Source organism: Pecten maximus, chromosome 7, assembly GCF_902652985.1.
Source record: "Pecten maximus chromosome 7, xPecMax1.1, whole genome shotgun sequence".
NCBI lineage: Eukaryota > Metazoa > Mollusca > Bivalvia > Pectinida > Pectinidae > Pecten > Pecten maximus.
The window spans coordinates 9,268,347-9,290,391 of NC_047021.1; the positions used below are offsets into that span (position 1 = coordinate 9,268,347).

The following is a 22,045-nucleotide window of genomic DNA, read 5'->3' on the forward strand; positions in this document are numbered from 1 at the left end:
TATGAATGGATTTGAACCCAATTTGGTCAGAAACATCCTTTGGGGAAGGGGAACAGATTTTGCATAAATGGTTACTCTGAGCCCCAAGGGGCCAAAGGGGCGGGGCCTAATGGGGAAATAGAGGTAATTCCTTTAAATCGCTACTTGTCATGAAGTTATGAATGGATTTGAACCCAATTTGGTCAGAAACAGCCTTCAGGGAAGGGGAACAGATTTTGCATAAATGGTTACTCTGACCCCCAAGGGGCCAAAGGGGCGAGGCCTAATGGGGAAATAGAGGTAATTCCTTCAAATCGCTACTAGTCATAAAGTTATGAATGGATTTGAACCCAATTTGGTCAGAAACATTCTTGGGGGAAGGGGAACAGATTTTGCATAAATTGTGACTCTGACCCCCAAGGGGCCTGAGGGGCGGGGCCGAATAGGGGAAATTGAGGTAATTCCTTTAAATCACTACTTGTCATAAAGTTATGAATGGATTTAAACCAAAATTGGTCAGAAACATTCTTATGTGAAGGGGAACAGATTTTGCATAAATGGTGACTCTGACCCCCGAGGAGCCAAAGGGGCGGGTCCCAATAGGGGAAATAGAAGTAATTCCTTTAAATCGCTACTAGTCATGAAGTTATGAATGGATTTTGACCCAATTTGGTGAAAACATTCTTGGGGGAAGGGGAACAGATTTTGCATAAATGGTGACTCTGACCCCCAAGGGGCCTGAGGGGCTGGGCCCAATAGGGGAAATTGAGGCAATTCTTTAAAATCGCAACTTGTCATAAAGTTATGAATGGATTTGAACACAATTTGGTCAGAAACATCCTTCAGGGTAGGGGGACAGATTTTGCATAAATGGTTACTCTGACCCCCAAGGGGCCAAAGGGGTGGGGCCCCATATGGGAAATAGAGGTAATTCCTTTAAATCACTACTAGTCATAAAGTTATAAATGCATGTTGTAAACTCAGAGAGTCTGGACTTCATTATTTCTTTAAAGCAGTTGGGATCCCTACGCTATAACCATATATAGCATTGTTTGAGGTTAACAAACAAAAGGAATTGAACATGAACATTATTTTGACATTTGGTCAAATCCAACCAGGTGAGCGATACAGGCCCCATGGGCCTCTTGTTTCAATGTCGGTATCTGTGATGTTTATGCTGATTGATGTTATGTCAAAAGAAGAACCACCATGAAATATGCGATAAGGTTGAATCCAAATAAAATATTATGTTATTGAAAGGTGATGTTTTATTTCCTGGTTAAAGCAGTCTCACTTCAGCACTCACATTTGTGTAACCTTACATTGCCTAATTGACTGTTACATTCATAGAAACACAAACAGGCCATAAAGAAAACCAAGTTTGTTAGAAGCTTGCATCAAGTTTCAAATTCCCTCTTTTATTTTCACACAGGGTTTGGTGAATTCCTGGATCCTGCCACCTTTCCCATGTCAACCAGAATCAAATTTACATCTAAATTTTATTCAAAATGATAGATATGCAGCGGCAATGTTTCCATCACAGTAATGTAATCAGTTTCTCCTGTAATTCGTTTAGTCTCAATATTTCAAGCGAACTCATCAACGCGATGAAACATAATTGCACAATTACTGTTGAAACATTTGGTGAACATATAACGCAGTAACGTGTACCAAGTTTCCATCAATATCATTTCAATAAATGGATTAAAGTTTTAAGCTTCAAGGATGCAGAATGAAGCACATTTAAAGAACAAGTTGTTTCCATTAATGCATTATAAAATACACCACTCCTGGGGTTCAGTGAATGAATGAGTTTGTAGGGATGGTGATTTTTTGCTTGTGTATAAATTGTACCGATCTTTGTGTCAGCTGGAATGAGTGTCTGATGACACCACAGTGAGGCTGACTTGTCACTTCCTGTCTATTGAGTTGGCTGTGGATATGTATCTTATCTGACATGCTTCTCTATTTCATTCAGCACTTTCATGAAATTGGACACTATTGCTATCTACTGCAGATTTGAAGATGGTTTGCTTGCAAATTAATTTACAAATGTAACAATATTGGTAAGCTGGAATATGTTTTCAAAAGTGCTTCAAATATTCTCAACAAAGAATAAAAGATGGTTATAATTGCATTCAAAAAAGAGGATTTAGATCAGTTTAATTCTTGCTATAATTAAGTGATAGAATCATACCAGCTTAAGATTGATCATATGAAACATAAATCCTCTAAATAGACATGGAACTTTAGTAATCCAGACAATATTCTTTTATTAATTGTGAAGATCTGGTAAGGGCATTCGGTTAGTGAACTGAGGTTTCATTCAAACATATAATTAGGTCTTTTGAGATGCTTTCTTTAGTAGGTCTCTTGGCTATGATTTAAAAAATCAGCTCCATATGATAGCCCAGGTCTTACAAGATAGTGTCTGTCACAAGATGGCAGTCTTAATATACTCTCTGTCACAAGATAGCAGTCTTAATATACTCTCTGTCACAAGATAGAAGTCTTAAGATACTCTCTGTCACAAGATGGCAGTCTTAATATACTCTGTCACAAGATGGCAGTCTTAATATACTCTCTGTCACAAGATAGAAGTCTTAAGATACTGTCTGTCACAAGATGGCAGTCTTAAGATACTGTCTGTCACAAGATGGCAGTCTTAAGATACTCTCTGTCACAAGATAGCAGTCTTAAGATACTCTCTGTCACAAGATAGCAGTCTTAATATACTCTCTGTCACAAGATGGCAGTCTTAAGATACTGTCTGTCACAAGATGGCAGTCTAAAGATACTGTCTGTCACAAAATGGCAGTCTTAAGATACTCTCTGTCACAAGATTGCAGTCTTAAGATACTGTCTGTCACAAGATGGCAGTCTTAAGATACTGTCTGTCACAAGATAGCAGTCTTAAGATACTCTCTGTCACAAGATGGCAGTCTAAAGATGCTGTCTGTCACAAGATGGCAGTCTTAAGTTACTCTGTCACAAGATGGCAGTCTTAAGATACTCTCTGTCACAAGATAGAAGTCTTAAGATACTCTCTGTCACAAGATGGCAGTCTTAAGATACTGTCTGTCACAAGATGGCAGTCTTAAGATACTGTCTGTCACAAGATGGCAGTCTTAAGATACTGTCTGTCACAAGATAGCAGTCTTAAGATACTCTCTGTCACAAGATAGAAGTCTTGAGGTACTGTCTGTCACAAGATGGCAGTCTTAAGATACTCTCTGTCACAAGATGGCAGTCTTAAGATACTCTGTCACAAGATGGCAGTCTTAATATACTCTGTCACAAGATGGCAGTCTTAAGATACTCTTTGTCACAAGATAGCAGTCTTAATATACTCTCTGTCACAAGATGGCAGTCTTAAGATACTGTCTGTCACAAGATGGCAGTCTTAAGATACTGTCTGTCACAAGATAGCAGTCTTAAGGTACTGTCTGTCACAAGATGGCAGTCTTAAGATACTTTCTGTCACAAGATAGAAGTCTTAAGATACTCTCTGTCACATGATGGCAGTCTTAAGATACTCTGTCACATGATGGCAGTCTTGAGGTACTGTCTGTCACAAGATGGCAGTCTTAAGATACTCTCTGTCACAAGATGGCAGTCTTAAGGTACTGTCTGTCACAAGATGGCAGTCTTAATATACTTTGTCACAAGATGGCAGTCTTAAGATACTGTCTGTCACAAGATAGCAGTCTTAAATACTGTCTGTCACAAGATGGCAGTCTTAAGATACTGTCTGTCACAAGATAGCAGTCTTAATTACTGTCTGTCACAAGATGGCAGTCTTAAGATACTTTCTGTCACAAGATAGCAGTCTTAAGATACTCTCTGTCACAAGATAGCAGTCTTAAGATACTCTCTGTCACAAGATGGCAGTCTTAAGATACTCTCTGTCACAAGATGGCAGTCTTGAGGTACTGTCTGTCACAAGATGGCAGTTTTAGGGTAATTTCTGTAACACAAGGTCTATTCTCACATTTGCAGTCTATTGATTCTGCCAGGATATAAAGAGCTGCTTCAATGACATGGTCCTATGCTTAAAGGTCTACTTGAGCCTCATTGTACATCCTTATGTACACTTGATATATTTATATAGGTAATAAAAGAGAAAACAAAACAGTACAAAACAATGTCTATAGTGTGATGTCACTGCAGTCAGTTGTTAGTTAGGAATACATTATTTGCATGGAAGTTTTCTGTTCAGAATAGAGGACAGTTGTGACAAATAGGTATGATTATTTGAAATTTCTGATATATTTTCAGCTTGAGGGGGAATGAAGGTCACTGGGGATGGGCAAAACGCCAAGCTAAATGTTGAACATCAGTTCCATTTCTATCACAGTGGGAGTAAGGACACATCTGTTTTCTAGTTTATTTGACATCTAGAATGATTTGTTTTACCTGCAGCTCTTCTAGTTTGACATTCTTTATTTCAGCCAATGCCAAGACTGTACCATAATGGGCCAGGGTTTAAATATATAGTTTCCTGGCGACCCAAAGGGAGCACATACTGGAATGAAAAAGAAGTTCGAAATGCAAATGCTAAACAATTGGAAATAGATGTAACAGACATATATGGCCTTTACGAGATTATGGTAAAGTCTGGAAATGATATAGGAGATTCTTTCCAACCTCCGTTCATCAGACTGGGTTATTCTGGCGAAGCAGGTGAGTGAAAAATAAAGGACATGTAACAGTGTCACCAAAGGTGTTTTAGAACTCAATAACTACGCGTCGTTAATTAACAGACAAATCTTGTCAGATTATCAAGGTTCTGTTAAGGTGCTGACCTCAGTGGACTCCTAGGCTCTTCAGAATTGAGTTTAAAATGTTAGAAAAAGTCTGGTATATGAAGGTCAGGTCACTTTTTATGAGCCCAGCATATCTATCCTTAGTATCACAACAGTGATCACTCATTATCAGTGATATCTTCCCCATATCAGCAGTGATACAGCACAATATTTTCTTCTTTTTCAGATCCAATAGTTTCTCCAAAAGATTTTCGACTTGATCCAACACAGCCAATAGAAGCACATACAGCAAATTTTATCTGGGAGTCTGTAGATACATCCGAGGAAAAAATACGTGGAAAATTCAGAGGATATAAAGTAGGTCAAATATACCTGTCTTTGGATCACAATGGAAGATATTTTTCTAATCAAAAATATCTTAATACATTTTATGGGCATCGATGTTGATGAATATTTCAATATACATCAAACCATATTAATTGATCACAATGTATGGTGTACGAGTAACATATGACATCGATACTCCCGATCTTTTATAAGGTTTCAGAATGTAAATGAATACTTAATTGATAGTGTTATGGTTGTTAACTGCTGTCATCCTGTGTAAGGCTCAGTATTGACGGTAACACATGGTCATTAATACCTTGTCACTTTGATCGAGGTTCCCTCTCCTTTTCTCATCAAAATAAGCTTTCAAACGGCAAAATTTCAGAGGGCACTGAATTTATTACTGATTTGTTACAAAACCAAAGGCACACAGATAATACATTAATCTCCGAAAAAACAACACGAAAACCAGGAGAATATAGCGTTCCAAAGCATCAGCCAAATGAACTTTTCAAATTAAATATCGACAAAGAATCATTTCTGTTGAGATATTCATCATTGCACTTTGCCGTACTTTGAATCATGGTTTGATCCAGTCAATGCCATGGAGGAAAATTGCTGCCATCACAAATGTGAATTTGCAATAACTTAGATTTGCACAAACACCAAACAAAGCTTTAGGATTGCAGTGTGGGATTAGCTGTTATGTTACAAATGGAATGTATTTTAATTTCTCTGTGATATTAAAACCAGTAATTTAGAGTTTTATCACATTAGAGATTTCATAGAAATTGAAAGCAGGTCATTTTATTACATGCTGTTAATGCACTTAAATTCTAGGAATATTTTTTGACTGAAAAATGCATTTTGGGTATAATTTGTCTTTACTTCAAATTGACACTTTATCCTGACTCCTCTGTTAAAAGAAAAATGTCAGTTCCATTAAATTGGCCTTCTGTCCTTCTACTATAGGTGACAATGTACTGATCCATGCTATGTGTAGATCAGAAAGTTAGTCTTGGATGTTTGAACTTTAAGGTTTCAAAATTTGCTTGGTATCTCCAAATACCCTTAATGAATGTCTGTTTGAAGTGCTGTCAACATCCTAGAAGAGGATGTGCTTCTTAGTGCTATTTTAAGAGATTTTTTACTTTGTTCCCAATTAGAAAGCAAGGTATACATACAAGTACAAATTTAGAAACCCTTAAATGAAAGTTTCTGTTAAATCAGCTATCATTCTGTTAAATCAGCTATCATACTGTTACAAGCAGTCAAAGCTTCCTGTCTGGATATGTCGGCATGACAGCACTATAAAATGGCCCTTCAATAGCCTCATAATAACCAAAGCATTTGTGTTCTTATTTATGTTGTGGTGATTCGTGTAGCCTTGAGTCGACATTCTTACAGTGATCACATTCAGCTTAATGCATGTTTGACCTGGTTTGGACCTCCAAAAGATTTACCAGTGAACTAACTAGCTTATACACCTAACTGCTTTTTTTAGTTACGATATTGGAAGTCCAGTGAAGGTCGACATAAATGGAAGGAAGTGGATGTAGTTGTGGAAACAACAGAGGGCTACCAGTTACCAGATGTGCGAGCAGCCATTGATGGACTTCCTGCCTATACTGCTCTGAGGGCCCAGGTGGCTGTGATGAACGGACACTACACTGGAATGCCAAGTCAAACCATAGACTTTAAAACACCAGAAGGAGGTAACCATGGTGACTTCACATAATGTTGAATTGGTGAATTGAAGTGTTGTTAATTCCTACATACAGAAAACAAACTTTTTATTGTTTGAGCATGTTAAAACAATCAAACAAGGTTTGTGCACTTTTACGTATGAGGGTTTGATGATGTTTTCAGGAACCTATCCACGCCACTATCTTTGAGGCCGTGAATTATGTATGATTTGTAGGTAAAAATAGGAATGGTCTGTAGTCTTTCTGTCTAGAGACCAAAGGTAAAAGAAGTTTCTGATAAGTATAAGGTTGAGTTGTCCTGTAGTTAATTAGAAAGTATAAGATCGCTTTTTCTTGAAATGTAAGGACATTACTTCAATAGGAATATTTTCAAGCTCAGCAAACTATTAAAGATCTCGTAAATTACATGCTGTCATTTATAAATGTCTTACTGTAAGTTGATTCTGTTCATGAAAAACAGGTATGATATCTATCTCTAGGTATATGTCATTAGGCATGTGTTCAGTCCTGTACTAAAGTTGGCCAATAAGATTTACATGTGTTGTGAATTTAACAATATCATATATAGCATTGGGAATCTAACAAACAACAGGAATCTGTTGTTCTGTATTGTTTCTGAGACAGATTTCTGTCAAGCCATCTGACACACCAGAGGCAAATTCACATGACAAACAACCTTTTTAAATTTGGCGATGGCACAAAGTTTAATTCTTGTCAGAGACTCAGCTATTCAATTAGCCTGAAATAAAATAAATCGTGTTGAATTGTCTTGCTTGGCTTTGACAGACGTGGCTGGTCAGATCGTGTGGCATCCTCGTCCCAGACACGTTAATGAGAAGACTGTGATTTATATCTATCAAGATGCAGCTAGCACCAAAATGTGGCGATATGTGCAAAAAACCCTGCAGCCTGTCAATTATATTGAACTGATTTAAGGAATAAACTTAGTTACTCATCGTTTTTGGTTTTTAAAAAAGATAACATTTTTTTCACAGTGCCAGGTCCTGTACGGAAACTGCATGTGGAAAAACGAGGCAAAAGCTATATTCTCTTAAAATGGCTGCCACCTGATGAACCAAATGGCATCCTGAAAGGATATGACATAGGCTACCAGCCGGGTGGGTATATACAGACAATTTAACAAATATACATTTGATGTAATATGAAAGCATTTTTCTATAAAATTGAATCAAAACTGTTGACATGAACACCATGTCCTGATTTTTGCAATTCCCCCACTCATGTGACAGAATATTTTGCTGTGCACTCGTGAAAATATCTATATTCTATATATTTCACTGGCAAAAAATACAATGAATATTATTATTACGACAGCCTTTATTCAGAATGTCAGTAAACGTATTGTTATGATGTCCTTTAGTATAAATTTCTTTAAGCTGTTTTATGCCATGCATTGATTGAATGAAAGTGAGACTTCAGGGTGTCAAAACGGAAAGTGAAAAGGTTATAGAAAGAAAATTTGTAATGAATATTCTTATTAGTTTCTATATCCTGCATTCAGCAAGTAGCAGATTGGGACTTTAAAAAGTACATGGTATAAAAATATGTTACAAAGTAGTTGGAATACAATTTGGAAATTGGTTTTGAGAACACTGTCTGGAAAGTCCTTGAAGGAACAAACCGTTGGCATTTAATACCAAATTAACGTTTAAAGACACATATCCTGGCCTATGTTAACATAGTGTTCTGATGGTTTTAAGTAAAATGCTTTCAATTTGGTTTGTGCCTGGAAGCTCCCTTGAGAAATTGGAATTATTTATACCACAGTATGAAACAAAGTTTTAACCACATAATGATCTAAATGCTTTTAAGTGATTATGGTTTGGTTTGGTTGGCAAAGTCCCTGGTGACCATCTCCAAGACTAAGGTCTCTATGACTCTAGGTCTCTACGACTCTAGGTCTCTACGACTCGGGTCTCTACGGTGGAGGTTTTGCGAGTCGGTGTGATTGACCTGGAGTGTATTATTGTATACACTAGGATCACAACCTTATTGAATTAGGGACTTTCATTTGCCTCACCAGGATTGCATCCTTATAGAGCTTCAACAAAACCAATGAATATATGAGGTATAATTTGGGCTGATGTTACTTCACCAGTGTGGCGCCACAATCTTCCAGGATGAATAATTCATTGCGACGCAATCAGATGTTTTCTCACGGCCATTAACTTTCAACTTCCTTCAGTGGTTGTGGCAAATTTGATTTAGAACTGTTAAGAAGGTGAGGGTGCATGTCTTTATGATGTATGTATGGTTACAGGCCCACACTTGGATTACTCAAACAATTCTCTTTTCTCTTTCTCTTTATTTAAAACTAGTGATTGGTGATAAGTATGGCCCGGTGAAGTCCCTGAAACCACAGATCACAAACCCATCAACTTTAGGGGCTCGTATCCGGGGTCTTCAAACCAATCATAACTACAGGTTCTATGTCTGGGCTCGGACCAAGACCGGGAGAGGATCGCCTGTCTTCATGGAAGTTAAAACAGCCGATGGCTCTAGTAAGTCTAGCATGGAAATAAATAAAGAGATTGTAGCCTTTCTGCAGATATTTTTGTTTGTTTTGTTTTTATTCATCTTTTTTTTATCTTTTTCTTTGTCGCTGTCTGAGATTTTGTTTTGAAAGAAAACTTAACAACCCAGATTGTTTACAGGGATCAAACTTTGTCCGAGATAGGTGTGCTCGAGATAGGTGTGCTCGAGATAGGTGTGCTCGGCTACAGCATAAGAAGGATAGATGAAGAAGATGATATTGACAGTCTCAAGACAAAACTTGTTTTTACATAGATTAAAAAGGAATCAGAGTTGTTTTGGTGTAGCCTACTAGATTTAAATCAATTGTGAAGATTTCATCAACACAATTTTACATTTCATTCTCGTGAGAAACTTTTGGAGGCCCTTTATATATACCACAAGATTTATCACAAAAAGAATAGCTTATATGAGCATAAAATATAGATATTGAAAAGTTTCTTCTTTTTTTATTGCTTTGGTTTGCAAAGTAGTGAAATCCATTATTGAAATTATCACTATGTCCCTGTAATTCCACAAAAACAAAAAGCTGCATTCTCAGACTGTGACTTTCTGTGATGTATTGCTTATAAACATGATTTTAGTCACCTAGTAAATATTTTCTGGCTCAATACACCTGTGTTTCAAAGGTGAAACAATTGGCTCAATCAGTTGGACATTAATAAACTAACATATGCAATTGTAATAAATAACAGATAGTCTATATTCATACAATTGGACAAAATAATTGTATAGAATAAATTACATAAGTTACATGGAATAAGCCTGTGAGTAAAACGCAAAATAAAAAAGGTTTACCGCTTAAGATGTTGTACATGATTAAGGATTGTGTACATTGTGTGAATCTTAAATTACACAATTAAATGTTGTGCTTATTTCTTACATTTTTTATCCCCCACTTTCAGCAAAACAGGGATATTAATTTGGATTTGTCAGTTTGTCTGTCTGTCTTTCACACTTCGTTTCCATGCAATAAATAATAAGGGTTTTTCTTCAAACTTGGTACCAAAGTTTAAAATTTTAAGGGCGGGACTTTATTTGACAGAGTAATGGCCCCTTAATTCATTAACTAAATCGTTTCCGTAAAATTACCGGAACAGTTGTAAACAAATTTCCTTGATGAAAAGGTTAAATACCTAAATAAGGGCTAGGCTAAGTTTGATTGTCCGACGTTATTTGGCACAGTTATGGCCTAGTGGTTAACGAAAGTTTTTATTTTCTGTTCTTTCCATAATAGCTTTTGCTCTATCAAATATCTGATTATCATCAAACTTAATAACAGAGTTATTGTCACTTGATTCAACAGAATTTATCATTTATTATTTCAAAGCTCTCTTTTCTTTACTTGATTCATATACCGGTAATAGACAAAACACTTGAGGCATACAATCACATTATATTGAAATTGTTCCGAGATTGCTGGGAAGAAAATCTGTAGCATTTACTAACAAAATGTAATAGAATTTAAGTAATATCTTCTTTTGATGAGGAATCGATGTCAAAATACCACAGCTGGTATATAAATGTATAATATAATGTTTTAAAATAAGGGAGGTAACAAATAGAATCATTCTAATTTTAGTAATTTGATTTAAGAGGAATAACTAAATTTACAGGTATTATGTGTAAGGTAATATGTTACTCTATCACAAGTTACAGGTACTCTAAGGCACAAAGCTAACATATTATCTTTGTAGTAAAATTCAAAACAATTAGCTAACATATTATCTTTGTAGTAAATTCAAAACAAAGCTAATTAACATATTATCTTTGTAGTAAATTCAAAACAAAGCTAATTAACATATTATCTTTGTAGTAAAATTCAAAACAGTTTTATGGAACAGTATATGCATTATCTCATTCATGATCCTATTTTGAAGTATAAATTCAGAACTTCCCAGCAACTCTCATTACAGTGTGTATTCATCTCTCATTGTATTGCATGCTAATTCAAATTCATTAATCCTCATAAATATTCATGAATTGTTTCTTATTGATTGTTCATTGACAAAAGAAGTCCAGGTAAGAAGTTACCCATATATACATACAGAATTGTGTAACACGTTTGTGTTGACCTGATCAGTGACACAACATTTACATAGAAACTCTATTATTTAATTCCACAAATGTCTTTCATCATTATATATATGCAAATGCAATTGGTCGTTATGCAAATAACATTTATTATTATGCAAATTACACCTTATTATGCAAATGTCATGGATGATTGGTTGCGGATTGTACCTGTAATCTTTTGTCTTCATCAGCTGGCCAGAGAGTCTTTGGTATGGAGGGATTGTGAAAGTTGTGGTTTCCATGGAAAATCAGTTTTGTTTCATTGATTATGGTCACTTCTGATTTGATGTTACTGCATCTAAGTCACTAAGGGGTCAAAAGTTAAAGTAAAAGTGGTGTGAACTCTCCTGTCAAAATTGAGCTCTCCTGCTACAGTCTGTTGTTTTATTAGTGAATCTGATATGATTTCTCTTAAAATTTTATTTACAAATAGGATTTATGGAGTTATCAAACTATTGGATATCTGGAGCTTACATATATGTAGTTACTGGTGTATAGCTCTTTAATTGTTGTAGAATGTTCAGCAGCAATTTCTTGGTCACTTTGGTTGTAAAATGATTTGTCTGCATTAGCTTTAAATAAATTGATCCATCTGAATCATTTTACACATCAAAAATACAAGTTTCATCTTTCATCTTACATTTTGTCATAGCAATGGCATTTTTATTATTCTAAAAATAGCAGATAGAAGGAATGTTCTGTTTGTTAACCACTTTATACCAGATTCACTGTAAATATCCCCACCACGACGCCAAAATAGCAGCCATGCGGGCGGCCATGACAGTTTTGCTGTGATATGTCCTCCGTAACATTAAGCATACCATCCTCTGTGTTGTTAACATGGAGACAGATTAGCCCATCAATACAACAAATACACTTCCTCTACTCCTGTCCTTGTTGAGCCTTACAGAACTAGAGTAAACAGAACAATTAGTTACCATGGATACCTAATTAGGAATGAAAAATACCAAGAAAAACTGGATGATTTCTGATTAAAGAAAATGTTTGAGTCAATGTACCAGATTGAGTTTTGCGTTGTAATTCTCATTTGGCAGTGACAGCTAGAGCTTTTTATAGCCGATTCTTCTATTGAGACTTGAAACTGAATTTTCATGGATTTTTATTTGGTCGAGTCAAAATCACCCGATTTTGTAAAGGCTTGCTAAAAGAGCTTAAGTATGTTATACAGCGTCTAATGAGGCGCTGATGCATCATTATCGACAACTAGTCTGCAGATTGTAGATTTGTACCACAAGATTTTATCAAAAGTGGGTTTTTATTTCCCTTTTTTCAACATTTCCTTTATCTGAATACAATGCCTGCTGCTTCACATGAACTCTCACAACTGGTTAGAGAAACTAAGCGCTCTTTGGCGTTCGATGTCAGCTGATATGTCAAATGAGAAAAAATGTTTTCTTTGTTGTTTGCAAAAACATAGATGCAGGTAAATGCAAATGCTGTTATGCCTTAGGTCGGTAAAAGTACACAGCCTATGGGCATCACTTGAACTGTTAGTCAGTGGAACAGAAATTATATGGTGATCTCAAGCTGTATAGATGATGATGGCAGAAAATTGAGCAAGAAATCCATGTCACAATGAAGCATGTACATTAGATTTCTACAGAGAAGGAACAGGGCCTAATCTTTCTTATTAAGTAACTATCACAGAATCTTGTACACATGATTTGTACAACACAATTTCAAAAGCACTTTCAGTGGAAATAATGGTTTAGATGGTGTGTGATGTGGCAGACATTGTATTACAATTTTTAGCTCACCTGGACCGAAGGTCCGGTGAACTGATGCCATGGTGCGGAGTCCGTCGTCCATCAACATTTGCTTCAAATCGCTACTAGTCAAAAAGTTCTTATTGGATTTTGACCAAATTTGGTCAGAAACATCCTTGGCAAAAGGGGATCAGATTTTGCATAAATGGTGACTCTGACCCCCAAGGGGCCTGAGGGGCGGGGCCTAATGGGGAAATAGAGGTAATTCATTCAAATCGCTACTAGTCATAAAGTTATGAATGGATTTGAACCCAATTTGGTCAGAAACATTCTTTGGGGAAGGGGAACAGATTTTGCATAAATGGTGACTCTGACCCCCAAGGGGCCAAAGGGGCGGGGCCTAATGGGGAAATAGAGGTAATTCATTCAAATCGCTACTAGTCATTAGGTAATGAAAGGATTTGAACACAATTTAGTCAGAAACATCCTTGGCAGCAGGGGAACAGATTTTGCATAAATGGTGACTCTGACCTTCAAGGGGCCAAAGGGGCGGGGCCCAATAGGGGAAATTGAGGCTTTGCCTTTAAATCGCTACTTGTCATAAAGTTATGAATGGATTTGATCCCAATTTGGTCAGAAACATCCTTGGGGGAAGGAGAACAGATTTTGCATAAATGGTGACTCTGACCTTCAAGGGGCCAAAGGGGCGGGGCCCAATAGGGGAAATTGAGGCAATGCCTTTAAATCGCTACTTGTCATAAAGTTATGAATGGATTTGATCCCAATTTGGTCAGAAACATCCTTGGGGGAAGGAGAACAGATTTTGCGTAAATGGTGGCTCTGACCCCTAAGGGGCCAAAGGGGCGGGCCCAATAGAGGAAATAGAGGTAATGCCTTCAAATCGCTACTAGTCATAAAGTTATGAATGGATTTGATCCCAATTTGGTCAGAAACATCCTTGGGGGAAAGGGGAACAGATTTTGCATAAATGGTGACTCTGACCCCCAAGGGGCCGGAGGGGTGGGGCCCAATAGGGGAAATTGAGGCAATTCCTTAAAACCGCTACTTGTCATAAAGTTATGAATGGATTTAAACCCAATTTAGTGGGAAACATCCTTGGGGGAAGGGGAACAGATTTTGCATAAGTGGTGACTCTGACCCCCAAGGGACCAAAGGGGTGGGGCCCCATAGGGGAAATAATGGTATTTCCTTTAAATCGCTACTAGTCATAAAGTTATTAATGCATGTTGTAAACTTGGAAAGTCTGGACTTCATTATTTCTTTAAAGCAGTTGGGATCCCCACACTATAACCATATAGCATTGTTTGAGGTTGGCAAACAAAAGGAATGGAACATGAACATTATTTTGACATTTGGTCAAATCCAACCAGGTGAGTGATACAGGCCCCATGGGCCTCTTGTTCTCATTAGTAAAACTATCATGGTTTCGACAAATGTACAGTGTTATATATTTTTATATATCTAGTGGCATTTCCCTAATTCTATTTAATTTTCCCACCTTTAATGATCTGGGACTTTACAGCTTAAATCCTCCATTGGTACCTGAATTAGTTTGGTTCTTAGATTGGATGACATGAAAGTTGAATATATTTACGCCAATGTTCCTGAGTAAACTAGGGTAGGAAGTCAAGTAGATTTCTGGGGGTTGATCCACACCTGCCATCGACAGGTGCCTGATGATAATATGTGCAAATTGCAGTGATTTCCAGCTGATGTTGTATCATGTAAAGGTTACATTGTATTGTTTTTTTTTTGTGTTCGTTGTGTTAATAACTTTATCTCATCAGAAGCTGTACGTGTACTAATTATTTTGCTTCCTGACAAAGTGAAGAAAATAGAACCTATTATGAAATAAAGGCTATAATTAGCAAGATCAGTTTGTCTTTGGGGGTAGGATGAGTGGAAAGGCAAATGTGTATAACCAAGACATTCATGTTTGTATTTGATGGGTTACATTTATGATTTATTCAAGGCCAAAATTTATGTTTTAATGAAAATAAAGATGATTGTTGTCCTGAAAGATGAATGTTCAGTGGAAGGCTATAATGGGCCAATTTCATGGTCAAGTCAGAAATCAAATTGGGAAATATTCTTTTTTCCTTGTAATATATGACGTGTGACTTACATGTTTGATGCTCATAAAAATGTCTGCCATTGTCTCCTTGTCTCGAATTGGTACCATGACATTACCTAGGTCTATATACATGGAGTGTATTGATTTGAAGTCAGTCTTGTTGACATGAACAGGCATTCTCTTGTTTACTAGGGGATATTTAACTGAGTTCTTAAGAATATTTAACTCGTTCTGATTTCCTAAAGAATATTTAACTCCTGATTTCTAAGGGGATATTCAACTCCTTCTGATTTCTAAAGGATATTATAACTTGTTCTGATTTCCTAAGGATATTAAACTCGTTCTGATTTCTAAGGGATATTCGACTCACTCTGATTTCTAAAGGATATTCAACTCTCTCTGATTTCTAAGGGATATTCAACTCGTTCTGATTTCTAAGGGATATTCAACTCGTTCTGATTTCTAAGGGATATTCAACTCCTTCTGATTTCTAAGGGATATTCAACTCTCTCTGATTTCTAAGGGATATTCAACTTGTTCTGATTTCTTAAGGATATTCAACTCGCTCTGATTTCTAAAGGATGTTCAACTCCTTCTGATTTCTAAGGGATATTCAACTCCTTCTGATTTCTAAGGGATATTCAACTCTCTCTGATTTCTAAGGGATATTCAACTTGTTCTGATTTCTTAAGGATATTCAACTCGCTCTGATTTCTAAGAGATATTCAACTTGTTCTGATTTCTAAGGGATATTCAACTCCTTCTGATTTCTAAGGGATATTCAACTCGTTCTGATTTCTAAGGGATATTTCACTCATTATGATTTCTAAGGGATATTTAACTCATTCTAATTTCTAAGGAATATTTCACTCATTCTGATTTCTTAAAGATGTTTCACATGTTATAAATCTTGACAATGTCAGCTACTTTCTTCAATTCAGATTGAAACATTTGTACTTCAACATTTTGTTAATTTTAACACTGATAACCGGTAAATTTAAATTAGTGTCTTATGAGCAGACTTTCTGGTGTGTATTGATAATACTGTGGATCGGTGATAAGTAAACCAGATGTCATCTGGATTACTGGGACAAATGTCTTAAAATGATGTGACTGCGTAAATGAAACAATTATGAGTACACATGACAAAAGCTATTTTGTCCTAATTGTCGGGATCTGTTTGGCATTGGAATGGCTGTAGGCTACTTAATGATTTGTTAGATTGGGAGTATTCTGTATACCTGGCTTTCAAAGGAAATGTATTAACATTTTTACGAGAATTGTTTTTTCTGACATTGATGACTTGTTTGAGTACAATGTGGCCTTTTTCTATATATACAGTCCCTGTTATACCTAACCCAATATTATCGGCTGTGGAATCTACGAGTATCAACATCACATGGACAGCCATGGTGTATCGAGAGAAAGATATTCAATATCTTCTCGAATACAGACCCGAAGGTAAACATATTCATACATCAGTTGCCACTAGAATATAGTTCCCTTCCTGTGTTATTCATCAGAGTTGTAAAAAGTAGTCCCTAGACTGTGGAGTCCAACTCATATTGTGCATGACTGTCATTGGTTTGGGGGGTGTATGTGCAGGTGTGTGGATGTTTCATTAAGTCACTTTAAACAAGAAAATGCCAAAAAATGAAAGTTGAATTTGATTGTAGTAACTCTTTCCAATCAATAAAGTATTGCTACAACAATTACTAAATTTTTAGGTAAATTGTAACCATTTTGGAAATAAAAAAACACTATTGAAACTCCCTCAAAAACTTCGAGATTAATTTATCATGTTTCATTAGGTATGTTGACAAAATGGAATTTTGGCATAAAACTCATTTGGCTTACCAGATTTTAATGAAATGTGTTTCTATATATAGTTTTCATAGATTGGTTTTCTAGGGGTATGCAATACACAAGTTTACCTTTGATTGCAAATTAAGCCACACAATAGGAGACCATAAGTTTAAACTTCTTTTCACATAACAAGAAACATTTAATAAATTTGATGCTATGAACAGTTATTTTCAAAAATACTTCCAATTTGTTCATTTTACTGGATTGACTTTCAAAGTTTCAATTATAGATGGTCCCAAAAAGTTAACATTTAAACATTTCAAAAATGAGAGGGATGTGAAAATAAAAAGTACAAAAAGCAATTAAGGATTAAATTTTCCTAAATTTGATTAATTTGACTTTATATTTGACTCTGTCCATAAAGAGAGTTTACATAGGTTCTCCTTCATAAATAATTGTTACACAAGTTATCCTTTTCACTTGAGACTTAATGTCAAAAGCAATCTCGCAAATTTCATTCAAACCTAAGCATTTCTACTGTGTTTACTTAATTAGGTGAGTATTTTTGTTAGAGTTTGAAAAAGACAATAATCTGACATGTTAATAAAAAACATTCCAAATTAAGAATCATTTACAATCTTAATTAAACATAGAAATTGGTAAATTATTTAGACCAAAATTATAACTTTTAGAATACCATAGATCTTAAAAGATTAAATATCAAATTTCAAAACAATTTTCAGGGGAATAATTCGCATTATGACAAATTTTATATATAAATTAATCATCAATAAAATATTTCATCAGAGATAGTAATAGGTCATGAAAGGAAAAAAATAGTAATTAAAAATAGTAATTAATTTGTGTCTTTTTAAAACTGAAATTGAGATTTCTACATACCTGGAACATATTGCTTTAATAGTTAGTGTGTTCAATTCTTGTGTGTTAAAATCAATTGTAGATATTACATTTTACCAATAGTGTATTATTTTGACTATTTGAAATTTGAAACATGTACACTTTCAAAAATATCAACATTTGTGAAACTACCAAGACTGAGTTGAAATACTATAGAATACTTCACATCACGTATTATTCAATAAAAAAGTGAAATAATTCCACCAATGAAATAACCACACAGTTCACTATGGTAACCTATATAGTTGTTTTAAATCAAATTTGCATTTACTAACAACTGATAAATATAATTTATTGATCTTCATTCAGTTCTGTTGAATATTTTTCAACTTAGTTGTCAATTTTTCAAATTCTGTAATAAAAATTATTGGAATTGTATTTTAGCAGTAAAGTGATTTTAGTTTTTGAAATTTCATAGGAAGCATTATACACTTGTACAGTTTTTCTCTCCTTATTGCTTACAAAGGACAGTCAGATTGGCACAGCACGGATACCGCGGATGGCAGATCATGGAAATATCTCAATGGTCTCCTCCCGAACACTAAATACGATGTACGCTTAGTTGCAATGAACAGGGTTGGGGCAACAAAATATGGCAAAATTTTCTCCATAGTAACTACTCCTAAACAAGGTAAGCTCTACAGTGATACAGATTTGACTCCTCAATGTCGCTTGGTGTATTTTTTTTTTTCGACTAGTCACTGCACATTAGTATTCAGAAAAGTAGTTTTTCTTTTAAAAATACAAAAATGCCTCTGCTTCGCTTCTTTTCAGCATTTTTTTGGTGTTGTTTAGTGGTTGAAATGCTGAAAAGAATTAATATTCCTATACTAATTGGGAGTTTCATTACAGTAAAGGCTTTATGTGTTAACTTATTCAAAGATTATATAAAAGAGAACAATCTCCAGTTGGAGAGATTTGTCCATGTGTGTGTTGAGGAGGATATTTTAATAGTGGTATGTAGGGCCCTAGTAAAAGTAGTAAACTAATGAAAAGGAAGAGGAGCAATTCTGAAGCCAGGTCTCGAAAAATTGTATTCTAATTTCTTCTACAGCTGGTTGGCAACATATTTCGGCCAGTATAGGCAGGTTGAAACATGTCAGCAACCAGATGAAGAAATAAGAATATACTTTTTGGAAGTCTAGCTTATAGAGTTACTCCTCTTCTTTATAATTTGTTTATTCAAAGATTGTTGGAAATAGGCATTGAGATTCAACCATTAGGTGTTATAGAAAGGACTCATTCAGCCGAATTTGTTATGAAATCTGTATTCGCTGTTTCATCACTGGTTTTGTATATTTGCTGCTGCTCATCCCATTCAGTTGTATGCTTTGATGTATGTCAAGCTTTTGTGTTACAGCGTTACTTTAAAATTGTTATAAATCAGTTGGTTGCCTAAGCTTTGATCCTTGATTCTTGTGTTGTAGAGCTAGAGAGAATTTCACTTCTCATCTCTAGTTAAGCAGGAGAGAATTTCACTTCTCATCTGTAGTTTAGCTAGAGAGAATTTCAATTCTCATCTCTTGTTAAACAAGAGAGAATTTCACTTCTCATCTCTTGTAAAGCAAGAGAGAATTTCACTTCTCATCTCTTGTTAAACAAGAGATAATTTCACTTCTCTCTAGTTAAACAAGGGAGAGTTTCAATTCTCATCTCTTGTAAAGCAAGAGAGAATTTCACTTCTCTCTAGTTAAACAAGAAAGAATTTCAATTCTCATCTCAAGTTAAACAAGAGATCATTTCACTTCTCATCTCTAGTTAAACAAGAGAGAATTTCACTTTTCGTCTTTTGTTAAGCAAGAGATAATTTCACTTCTCATCTCTAGTTAAGCAAGAGAGAATTTCACTTCTCATCTCTAGTTAAGCAGGAGAGAATATCACTTCTCATCTCTAGTTAAGCAGGAGAGAATTTCACTTCTCATCTCTTGTAGAGCAAGAGAGAATTTCACTTCTCATCTCTTGTAGAGCAGGAGTGAGTTCATAAAACAGGAGAGAGTTTCATAAAACAGGAGAGTTCACTTTCTTGCACCTCTTTTACAGTGGGGGTGGGGGCGGGGGTTGTTAATGGTTCGGTTCTCATCTCTTGTAGAGCCAGAGAGTTTCATTTTTACCTCTTGTATATAGTGAAGCTGGAAATTCATCTCTGAAAAAAATGACGAAAACAATTAGGTACATATGAAAGATACATGTATGGATTTTAAATCCACCTTATGCAATATGCCAATTCATCACACATTTTGAAATTTCCCATGATAATTCTATTTGATTATTCCTCACATATCCAAAACATCCACAAAATAATGTCACATTTCCTTTTATAGCAATCAATCAAAACCAAATCATGGGGTCAAAGGTTAGGGATGTTATGGGTTTTGTTGCTATGTAGGAGACACTTGAATTGGATGTAAAATTTCTGTTTTAAATTTGGTGGTTTGTTGTTCTGCAGTTTTATGTCGATATAAAATCCTCCTTATACAGTAAATCTGTTTAAACTAAGTTGTATTGAGAAGCTTTGGGATTGTATCTATGTCAGGATATGTCTGAAGTGGGACCTCATCAATACCATGGATTCAGATTTTGAATTTAATATTTGATTAAAGATATGTTGATGAAGGTTTCAGAGAGCTGAGACTTGGAGGTAGTTTAAAGACATTTATGAAGCTAAACTAGAAGGGAGCTACTGTATACCAATCAAATATAGTGTTTAAAAAGAGAGACAAGTTTGGTGATTTTTAGAGAAGGGACCAAGAAAGACAGGTTTGATGATTTTGGGGAAGGGATTGGGAAAGACAGGTTTGATGATTTTGAGAGAAGGTACCAGGGAATGAAAGGTTTGATGATTTTGAGAGAAGGTACTGGGGATGACAGGTTTGATGATTTTGAGAGAGGGTACTGGGAATGACAGGTTAGATGATTTTGAGAGAGGGTACTGGGAATGACAGGTTTGGTGATTTTGAGAGAGGGTACTGGGAATGACAGGTTTGATGATTTTGAGAGAAGGTACTGGGAATGACAGGTTTGATGGTTTTGAGAGAAGGTACTGGGAATGACAGGTTTGATGATTTTGAGAGAGGGTACTGGGAATGACAGGTTTGATGATTTTGAGAGAAGGTACTTGGAATGACACTATTGTTGGAGTTACTTTAAGAAGAACTTCACTTCTAAAATATCTGTAATGTATTGTTCCTTACTACAGTATGATGTGTGCTGCATTAAGTCCTCAATTAAGTTACATGAATAATTAGAGGTTTACAAGTTCTGCTTATCTCGCATCCCAATGTCTGTCTGTAAACTTTAAACAAGGTTGGATTTTTTGTTTTGTTTGTTTTGGACATAGCTATGAATGATATATCAACATTTCTGGGTAGTTTTTACAGCAAATTATAACTTGAGCAAGATCTTTTACCTGAAATAAAATTATGAAGTGAACTTTTACTTGTGTATTCACTTGTAAAACATCAACAAAGGATACAAACATAATAACAAAACCATTATTCCAACTCAAAATCTATCAAACAAGGCCTTACTACCTTTAATATAGAGTTTCATTGAGACCATTGAAGCAGTACATGGAGAAAAAGACCAGGCGTTTCAGAAGAGTAAGTGTCGTCTACATCAATACCCGCCTTGCAAATCTAGGTCAAATCAGGGTTAAGACACATATTGAGAATAAGAATTATATAAGGATGTTGTCAGCAAAATCACTGTAGGTATCAACAAATATCTGACACATCTGATTTCATATCGAACAAGAAAATAAAATATTTCAAAATGAGATGATCATGTCAGCCATACAATTTTTCCAGGGTCTTCATGGACAGTTCCATGAAGTAGAAGACGCTTAACCTTCATAAACCCCTGGTCTTATTATCCCTGTACATTTTCAAGGGTCTCTGATACTGTCAAATGCTGTGTCAATGAAGAGGGCCAAACATGAATGTGTCTTGTTATACACTTTTTTAAACAATACACTTCTGTGACATCTGATAACACTGTTATTCAGGTTTGAGTGTATTAGATCTGTAAATCCTATCATATTGTTACTATGGTAACTAAAATGTGTATTCAGCTAACTTCTCATCCATGTCAAAA

General features: G+C 35.5%; 1 protein-coding gene across 2 annotated transcripts in view; it reads left to right on the top strand.

Annotated features, from left to right (window-relative positions):
- Window positions 1-22,045, top strand: part of LOC117331526 (neuroglian-like) — a 139,351-nt gene that overhangs the window by 108,046 nt on the left and 9,260 nt on the right. Inside the window, exons 4-10 of one of the 2 annotated variants that reach the window (XM_033890269.1) lie at window positions 4,431-4,662; window positions 4,972-5,102; window positions 6,577-6,787; window positions 7,774-7,896; window positions 9,118-9,300; window positions 16,571-16,690; window positions 18,420-18,584. In XM_033890269.1, the coding sequence (XP_033746160.1) occupies window positions 4,431-4,662; window positions 4,972-5,102; window positions 6,577-6,787; window positions 7,774-7,896; window positions 9,118-9,300; window positions 16,571-16,690; window positions 18,420-18,584 (1,165 nt within the window). The remainder of the gene's footprint in view (window positions 1-4,430; window positions 4,663-4,971; window positions 5,103-6,576; window positions 6,788-7,773; window positions 7,897-9,117; window positions 9,301-16,570; window positions 16,691-18,419; window positions 18,585-22,045) is intronic. The other variant, XM_033890270.1, reaches the window with a different exon arrangement.